Here is a 9,637-nt window from a genome sequence, read left to right on the forward strand (position 1 = left end):
TTTTTGGCAAAATAAATCAATGTACATTTCGATAATTAAAAGTTTTCATTTTTAATGCCATACGGACACTTATTAACTTTTCCATATAATCCTCAAACAGCTGACCCTCAACAAAAAAAAAAAAAAAGATTTTTAAAAATGTCTAGTCTTTTGTTAACATCTAAAAAAATAATTTTCTTGATGGGAGCAATCTTTTAAATTATTTTTATCTTAATGTTTTCCATTGAGTGAGGTTGTTTGAGAATTTTATGAAAAAATTGAGGTTCTCTTATTTTTAACTTATAAAAAGTTGATGAGTGCCGTGTCATTTGCCAAAACATGAGGCGCTTTTTTGTGATATTTCTTCTTTTTTCTGTTTCTTTTTTTGTTTTTAGACCGAGTCAATGGTCAAGGTGGACCCACCCCACTTTTGAAGGTCACTGCGTGTTGGACGGGTTAACCGTGCTAGCTAGGGTTGGTCTTTTCCTTAAGGCATCGTCTTGCTGGGAACTTAATGTACACGGCTATCTAAATGACTAAAATACCCTGGACAATAAAGAGGCATCCATCCTCTTACAAGGACAAATGTAAATGGAAGAAAAGAAGTTCACCCTTGTACAATGAACTTAATGTACACGGCCATCTAAATGATTTCTCCAACCATCCTCCTACAAGGACAAATATAGATTGAGAGAAAATAAGTCTACCTTCCTTGCTTGAAGTACATGGCTATCTAAATGACTAAGATGCCCTGGGTGATAAAGAGGCAACCATCCTCCTACAAGGACAAATATACATACCTCAAAAAAATTCACCTTTCTAAAAATATGTGCCAAAGGTACAACTAGTTGGGGGCACTGCCTAGTGTACATAACAAATATGTGCCAAAGACGTTTTAAGGCATTTTGGCTATTCATGAAAAAAAAAATAGACATTTTAGTAATTTTAATTTTTCACATATTCCATTTTTGTCCTCATAAGGGGGTTCGCTTTCAGTCGTTACAGAACATTGGCCATTTTCTACTATAAATAGGAGGAGAGACCAGAGGGAAATTGTGACAATAGAAGGAAGAGTCATGGAGGCGAACAGAAACAGTACTGCTTTCTCATGGCTCCTTCTCCTTCTGCTCTCTCATCTCTGCCTGTGGATGAAGGTGCAGTCGACAGAGATGCCAAGTGTTCAATTCAAGGCAGTGAACTTAGGCGGGTGGCTCGTCACTGAAGGCTGGATTACACCTTCTCTCTTTGATGATCGCATATACAACAACGATCTGCTGGTGAGATAACTGGGCAGTTGCCCACACAGTCTATATATATATATATATATATATATATATATATATTCATAATGGTGGCCTCCAACAATTTGTTTACTTGTATACTGTATTGCATTTAATTATTTGCACAGTGCCCCTCAATGTTTAAATTTTTTTGAATGAGTATCATTTACTTCAAGGGGTGTAGCTCATAGCTAGTCTAACAGGAGAGCACAAAAGAAGTATGATGACAGTTTAGTTCCCATAAATACTACTTAGACATGAAAAGGAGAAATTGTTACACTTTAGTTGATCGACTTACCATACCCCACCCCGATGCAGACGAAGCCTCCAAAAAAAAAGGAAAGAAAGAGTAGGGGTTTTGAGATCTTCTTGCTCTATTGAGATGAGTTGTTAACCTCTTCCTGCTTCTCATGACTACCACTTGACTTGTTCTAGCTGAGACCCATAAACTAATGATCAAGAAGATTCCATCCATGTCACTTCACCATCTCGAGTTTGAAAACGAGTTCGTCACACTTTGTGGTCGGTCGTCTCTTCATTTTCTTTTGCCTTCAAGAGAGAGCTTCAGGTGTTGTGTTGGCATGATCATGATTCTCTCTGTTTCCTAGATCTAACCCCTTATTGCACACACCACTGCTACTCCGATTCTCTTTCATTTTCTATTGTTTTTTCTTTTCAGTTCTCGTGTTTGCTTAATTTTTACATGTTCAGGATGGTACCCAAGTTCAGTTCATGTCGACTGCATCGGGGAAATATCTCACTGCTGAGGATGGTGGTGGTTCCAAGATCGCCGCCAACAGAAACGACGCCTCCGGTTGGGAGACTTTCAAGGTAAAGGCATGCTTGTGTTGGCCCCTGTATGTGTAAGTGGGTGTGAGTGCTAGAGAGGGCAGCGAGAGTTCCTGTGGGGAGTAAACCATCTACGCTTTAAGGGTTTAGATTTTACTTTCTACAACATGGTGTATGATGTTCACTTAGGAACATTTATCTATTTATCTTTTTGTTGGAGGGCATTTTCAGTTTTATTTAAGCATGTTTTCATCTCTGTCAACAAAAGGACGCTTTTGCACTCTTTGACAAGAGGGTCAATTTTCTATTTCCTTTTCCCGATTCATGGGTATTTTCATATTTTGGCCCCTAGTATTCAATTGAATCTCCTGTACCTGCTGATTGAATTTGTTTTGGTATAAAGACCACAGTCGAAATAGAGGGACCCATGGACCTAGAGACCTCCAAGTTGGAAGAAAGATGTTGAATTCAATGGCTAGGATTTGGGCTAGCTGACTGGAACAGCAGCTGGTAAAACGTCAGTTTCAAATTGGATAATTGGTTTTGAAGATGAGCAACTGGTTTCAGTTGGATATATGTACTTAGGTTGTAGACAAGTCATACCAGTTTGAACTGGGGTTGGGGCCTTGGGCTAGAAGGTTGTGTGTGAACCAGAGCAATTGGTTTCAGTTGGATATATGTACTTAGGTTGTGGACAAGTCATACCAGTTTGAACTGGGGTTGGGGCCTTGGTCTTTATATCAACTTTAGACCACATCTTTGGAATTGCATTGCATATTCTTTAATTAACAATGTTTTGCAGTTGTGGAGAGTTGCAGATGATCAATTTCAGTTCCGAGTCTTCAATAAACAATTTATTGGGCTCGATGGAGGAGGGGGACCAAGCAGCTCCATCGTAGCAGTGGCAACGGTGCCGGCGGAGTCCGAGACGTTCCAAATTATCAGGAACCGTGATGATCGAAACCGGGTTCATATCAAAGCACTGAGCAATGGGATGTTTCTGCAGGTACGTGCATCTTTTCGCGGGGCCAACTTTCTTTCGGTTGCTTCTTCTTTAGGTGAAGCAAATTACACGAATCCTACAATCTTTTGGACTGAAACTAAAATCGTTCAAGGGATGTTTGATAGCATTTGATTTTAAAATCCCATGTGGATATGATATGACATGCTTTTGTTGATGTGACAAAAGTTATATGATAAGATTCTTCGTTTATTAAACCAAGAACTGAGAACTTAAGATATTTATTTCACTTCTTTACATTGTTAAAATATCGGGTTTCAAATCCACGGGGAAGGATCTCATCTTAATGTCACGGTTCTCAATTCGAAAAGAATAGCCTACGCGTATATATATATATATATATATATATATTAAAAAGGCACAATACATAGTAACTTAATTTTGTGTAGGGGCATTTTAGGTATTCACGAAAGTGGCTATCGTGATCATTCAGAGAAAAACCATTGCTCATTTTAGTCCTTACATGCAAGAGGCCCTCTTTTTTAAACATAGCGACATTTTGGCTAATTCAAGCTCAAACAAGTAACTCGCATGCTCCAACCCAACCATGTGACCTTCTTCCTAACATATTAATGAAACATTGCAGTTATATCCAAAACCCCACCAAATATATTTATAACATATTATCCTTGAGGGGTTGGCGTAATGGTGGGCAAGGAGCCTGCTTCTCGTTTAAATCTCTATGACGTCAAGTCTTTATGCTACTAAAAGAGGGCCACCGACATGCAAATCGAAGGATGATGGGGCTGGCTACTTGAGACACTAAAGCAGACGCTGTACTTTAGAGGACAAAAGGTTGAATGAGAGTTTCAACTGGTTTCTTTGCAATAGAATGAAATAGTCCTCCTTTCATCCAGAAATGTAGCACAAAGATAATGATAAAGATATCATTGGATCGTTTGCTATTAGTTCATGCAATTTTGACCCAATTAATGTGAAATTATGAAATTGATATGCTGTGTGGGCATATAATACACTCAAATAATGGCAGATATACCATTTTCAATTGCTCCAACTTTCACCTGACAAAATAGGGAATTAATGTTGGCAGGCAAGATCTGAAGGTACGGTGACGGCAGATTTCAGTGGAGAGCCAGACTGGGGAGACAGTAGCAATGCAGTATTTGTGATGAAGGTCTTTGGAGGGATTCAAGGAGAGTTTCAAGTAACAAACGGACTTGGACCTGTACAAGCTGCCCAAGTTATGCAAGTAAGCAACCTCTCACAAAAATTAAAGAAAACAATGGCGATAACATAATAATAAATCATAGAACAACAATTAGGGAAAAACTGTGCCCTGCTTTTATTAAGGTTGGATATGAGTCCTTTACTAATCACATATTTGATTGAAAACCAATGGGTTACTTCTGCAATGATGAAGAAATGGATCACTAAATCAAATCTGAAATGTGCTTTGGTCATGTTTCAGATTTGATAAACTGTAATTTGGACACAGTAAAGATTCAGATAAGCAGTTAGGATCTTTTCTATGTTTGGATCTGATCCCATTTTTTATTCTTTTACACTTTGGTCATTTTTTTTTATCTTAGATGTGGGTGCTTGAGAAAGATCCTGGATTTGTAACTAATCACAATTGGTTAATTATGTTTAAATCTAAATCGTGGATTAGTATAATCTTCAATTTGGATATGCTGAAAATTCAGTCCAAATTACGTTTGCACCTTAGAAGGCGTTGTGTTGGAATGCAATGTTTTGATAAATGTGTTCCAGAATATGGACGCACCTATAAAACATTAAGTTTCAAAAGAAGCAGCATTCCAGTTAATTAGAGATGCAACTTCTGTGTGTTTTGTTTGTGTGTGTGTGTGTGTGTGTGTGTGTGTGTACATATATATACATGTTTTTCCATGCCATGGGAATGTAAGGGGTTATATACTTCGCTAACAAAAACTGAAAGCTTGATCCTTTTTCAAACTTTATTTTCATCTTGTTATTTTCTTTCTTGTAAGTGGGTTTGGTTGGGGTGTTTTCATCATCTCTTGATAGCTCCAGAACTAGGCGCTCTATCTTTTCCGAGCCATGGATCTTTTTCATTTCTGTAGGAACATTGGGACACATTTATAGTTGAAGATGATTTCGACTTCATCGCAAAAAATGGCTTGAACTCGGTGAGGATTCCAGTTGGGTGGTGGACTGCCATGAACCCTACACCTGCCCCTTTTGTTGCAGGATCCTTAGACGTATTGGACAGGGCGTTCTCTTGGGCAGAGTAAGATCCAACAACTAAAATTATACGCTTTATGAATATTGTTATACATTTTTAACGCCAGCTTCAGCTAGGAAATTAAAAAAGAACAAAATTGTTTCAGAATATAACAATGTAACGTTGCTCAATTCAGGAAGTATGATCTCAAGGTCATATTGGATCTCCATGCACCACCTTACTCTCAAAATGGACAGGACCACAGTGGGTCTAGAGATGGCACCATTGAATTTGGATCAACTCAAGAAACCATTGACAAAACTGTTGAGGTCATAGAGTTTTTCTCGGCAAGGTATGTTCCTCACTTTTTTTCGATGTTCATATATTCATCAGATTTATGGTACAAATGATGAAGAAAAGCTTATACCATATCTGGTTCCATTTTTAAATTCACTGTCTGAATCCAACTTATGAATTCAAAACTGAATCAGGATAGTTCAATTCTGAAGTAATTCACTAAGATATCCAGGCGAATCCGATCCATGGACATCCCTAAAGTCACTCGTAGACAGCTAATCATGAGTTTTAAACTTATTAGTCACATGGGTGCTCCAATAAAGTCCCATACCCATGTCGTTATACCCATTCCCAAAGTGGGCACACGAACACACTTTGGACACTTAATTTTTAAATCAAAATTTATCCAAACTATTTAATTTTACTTGATTTATTTTTTTAACTCAAATTTTGTTCTGTTTTTTAGAGTTATTGTTCATTAACATGCAATACTTTTGTTTATATCACTTGTTTATTTAAATACTATTTTCATTTTTGCTTGTTATGAAATTTTGTATATATATATATATGTGTGTGTGTGTGTGTGTGTGTACACACACACACACATATACCCACATTTTCTAAAGTTTTCATGCCCTTACTATATGACTTAAATTTCATAATCACTGGGTTTTTCTTGCAAGAGGAAAGTCATCTGCATTTTTTTTATAAAGGTTTTGTGGTTAAGAAGCCATGCTTTTGAAGCTCTACACGGTCGGAGAGATGAACTTGGGCATGGTGACTAAACTACATAAACTAGCCAGATTTCTAACAAAGAGATTAGTTTCTTTGTTCTTTTGTAAAGGCTGAAGGTTCCATATAGCTGAAATTAAAAGTTGAAGAAAAAGCAAAGTGGGTACATGAGGACCAATTGCACTTAACTAAGTAGATTTAATATGGTTTATTATGGAAAGTTTTGCTTATTACATTTTCTATTTTGAACTTCAAAGTGACTTTTTACTTAAAATAGCTGTAAACTTAAAAGTTTAACGTTAGTATCACTATCCCCAAGGTCTATCACAGGAGTTGAATCAACAACCGGCTGCCATAGCCAAGCAACTATGCCAAGCTCTTAAGGGCTACTTTATTTGAATAAACAAAATGTCATTCTTGTGTAATGCAGATATGCAAGTTCACAAAGCCTAGCAGCGGTGGAGCTTATCAACGAGCCCTCAGCTCCTGCTGTGACCCTTGATGTCATTACCCGATATTACGAGGCAGGGTACGCTGCAGTCAGGAGACATTCTCCCACAGCCTACGTTATCATGTCCAGAAGACAGGGAGCACCACCAGCTGAGCTCTTGACCCTCGCCAATGGGCGCTCCAGAACTGTCATTGATGTCCACTACTACAGCATCTACTCTCCCATCTTCCAAAGCATGACGGTGCAGCAGCACATAAATTACATCTACCAAAGCAGAGCTTCCCAACTAAGCAAAATAACCCAAGACAATGGCCCCCTTTCCTTTGTAGGTATGTATTTACTTCTATATGCTTCTCGCATTTCGCCTTTAGAAAAATGGTCCCCTTTGTAGGTATATATGATTTCCATACGCTTCTCTCTTTTGTTACAACTCCAGCAATCTATGAGTTGGTCTTAGATAGACACCAATCGCAACAAATAGACTATGAGTTCATAAATAGACTATGAGTTCATGTCCTTGAATTTGCATACTATGCAATTTAGATGGCCTAGCCATTTGCTGTTTTCACATTTGAAGTAACCTCATGTCTTGGAAACATGAATTTCACTTTATTAACACTAGTACGAGAGAGCCTCATATCATGAATGAAACTGATATCAAGATTATAAAGGTGTCTTGTTTAGAGCTCCTCCCTATTAGGCCCCAGCAATAGCTTTTCTTTGAGAGTTTTTACTTGTCTTGTAAAGAGGCACTTTAGTCATTTCAGGCTTCAACAGTAAAATGGGAAAAGAACACGAACAGGACATTTAGACTCAACTTGCATATGTTGCATTACCTTTTCTTATATTAAAATTTTATAATTGTTTAATTTTCTAAACTTAGGGAAATGATGCATCTGAAAGCTAGATTCAACATTTTCAATTCAGCAACTTAAACCAAACGTATCTATATTTGGTTGGACAACATATTGGTGGAGCAATACCAAAAGTTTCTGCTTTGAAATGATGCTAACTAGTGATGTACTAGAGAGGAATGCATTCTCACTGAAGAAGTAGATATGCTTGGCACCGAGAACTTGCATATAAAGGTGGGCATCCTGATACCTGGCCCAAAATAGGCTTAGGCCCGGGCCTTGGTTTCGGCCTATCAAGCCAAAATTAATGAGGCCCGGCCTGACCTGAAAAGAGACGGGCTGGGCTTGGGCTTAGGCTGTGGCCCTGATGGGGCCCGACCGATGCATTTAGATTTTAGGTGACTCACTTTATAAAGTGTTTTTGGTTGGTATTCCTTAAAGATTTCAATATAGGACTTTTTTTTTTCTTTTCTTTTCTCTTGCACCCTCCTAAAAAGTCAGTTTCAACTTTCATGACACTCAAGAAGGGTGACCTTTCCTTTTTTTTTTTATACAAATACCCCACTTTTGAGAAAAACTTGCCTCAAGAATGTTCATAAAAAGGGGCGAGGTTCACCTAGTGTGTGTGTAAAAGGGTCAGATGGATCGGATCGACTCTATCAACAAAAAATTGGGTCGGGCTAGGTATTGGGAAGAGGGTTGGGGCCCGATATCCGACTAACTTTGGGCCTATCCCACCCAGATAATAAACGGGCTGGGTCACAGGCTCGACGATTACCCAATAGGGCTGGACTTGCCTCTATCAGAATCGGGCCGGAACAGCAGTGCTTGCATGTTCAATGCCCAAAATGACCAAAAAACCCTTATCTTCAAAAAGAAACCATAAAATGTTTGGATAATCCTTTTTTCATAAATGACCAATATAACCCTAACATGAGATTGTGTGAAGGCTGTCTCCCATACGCTTTGCATGTCAGTGCCCTAAACATGCAATGAACTCTCCATTACCATAGGGAAAAATGACTTAAACATTACAATTCTATTGTAAATAAACTATCTTATCGTAGATCCATGGTGGTTTTGAAATCACTTAATAATGGAAAGTGCAACTCTAGTCACCATCTTGACATCTGGTTTACTTGTAAGCTTTACCGGGTATGCCTTTTATATACCCATATGTTGTGATTGTATGGGTTGTTTGTTAATAAAAATAGTTTGTTACTATTTCATGAATCTACCTATACATTTGGGGCAAATTCATGAAACATGACGTTAAAGTGTTTCCTGACTTTGCTCTAATCTATAAGCAGATTCATAAAACAATAACAAACTTTTTCCTTTGCAAAACTACCTTGTAATATAACTTACCTGTCTATGTATATAGCAGTTGTTGGTGCTTAAATCTATTGTCATGGTGAAAGTGATGTTTTCTTTTCCCATCTTTTTTTAATTGGGAAACATTATAGGTGAATGGGTGGCAGAATGGAAAGTACCTGGAGCAACAAAAGAAGAATACCAACAGTTTGCAAATGCTCAGTTGGAAGTGTATGGGAAAGCTTCCTTTGGATGGGCTTACTGGACCCTCAAGACCGAGAAGTATGAACACTGGAGTCTCAAATGGATGATAGAGAATGGCTACATCAATCTCTAGTTGTAATACATTTGTTTTCTTCTACTCCTGCACTATATCCAAAAGAACTACTATCTAATTCAGTGAATAAATATCCAGTTTATTGGATAAATATTCAATATACACATACACACATACATACATGAATACATACACGCAAATAAAACACTCATATATGCACACATATATTTATGAATAAATTAGAAAATTCATAACAAATGGTTGCCTAACTTTTCCACACAAAGGTGCCCAACTTTCAACAATATTATTCAAGTAGCGACCTTATCCAGATATATGAAGAGTAGATGTTAATTTTAAAAGAAATTTACAAAATTATCCGTCTATTTCAACCGTCTTCAAACCAGTCATCCGGCTCTTTCAAACCACCTTTCATTGTTCATACTCCCAATGCACTCAAGGGTGGCTCTTAGATTCGAAGA

General features: G+C 37.8%; 1 protein-coding gene across 1 annotated transcript; it reads left to right on the plus strand.

Moving 5' to 3' along the window:
* Positions 1-1,028: 1,028 nt before the first annotated feature.
* Positions 1,029-9,318, plus strand: LOC116267029 (probable glucan 1,3-beta-glucosidase A). Its single transcript, XM_031648577.2, has 8 exons — positions 1,029-1,256; positions 1,971-2,090; positions 2,851-3,054; positions 4,121-4,279; positions 5,133-5,299; positions 5,430-5,585; positions 6,693-7,042; positions 9,034-9,318. Exons 1-8 carry the CDS (start codon positions 1,056-1,058, stop codon positions 9,216-9,218), a joined length of 1,542 nt encoding a protein of 513 aa, XP_031504437.1. The 5' UTR covers positions 1,029-1,055; the 3' UTR covers positions 9,219-9,318.
* Positions 9,319-9,637: the final 319 nt, after the last annotated feature.

Source organism: Nymphaea colorata, chromosome 13 (genome assembly GCF_008831285.2).
Source record: "Nymphaea colorata isolate Beijing-Zhang1983 chromosome 13, ASM883128v2, whole genome shotgun sequence".
Classification (NCBI taxonomy): domain Eukaryota; kingdom Viridiplantae; phylum Streptophyta; class Magnoliopsida; order Nymphaeales; family Nymphaeaceae; genus Nymphaea; species Nymphaea colorata.

Coding starts and splice junctions, on each gene's coding strand:
- LOC116267029 (XM_031648577.2), top strand. CDS start 1,056: ATGGAGGCGAACAGAAACAGTACTGCTTTCTCATGGCTCCTTCTCCTT. Junction 3,055..4,120: donor GCAATGGGATGTTTCTGCAG/GTACGTGCATCT, acceptor TAATGTTGGCAG/GCAAGATCTGAAGGTACGGT. Junction 4,280..5,132: donor AAGCTGCCCAAGTTATGCAA/GTAAGCAACCTC, acceptor TCATTTCTGTAG/GAACATTGGGACACATTTAT.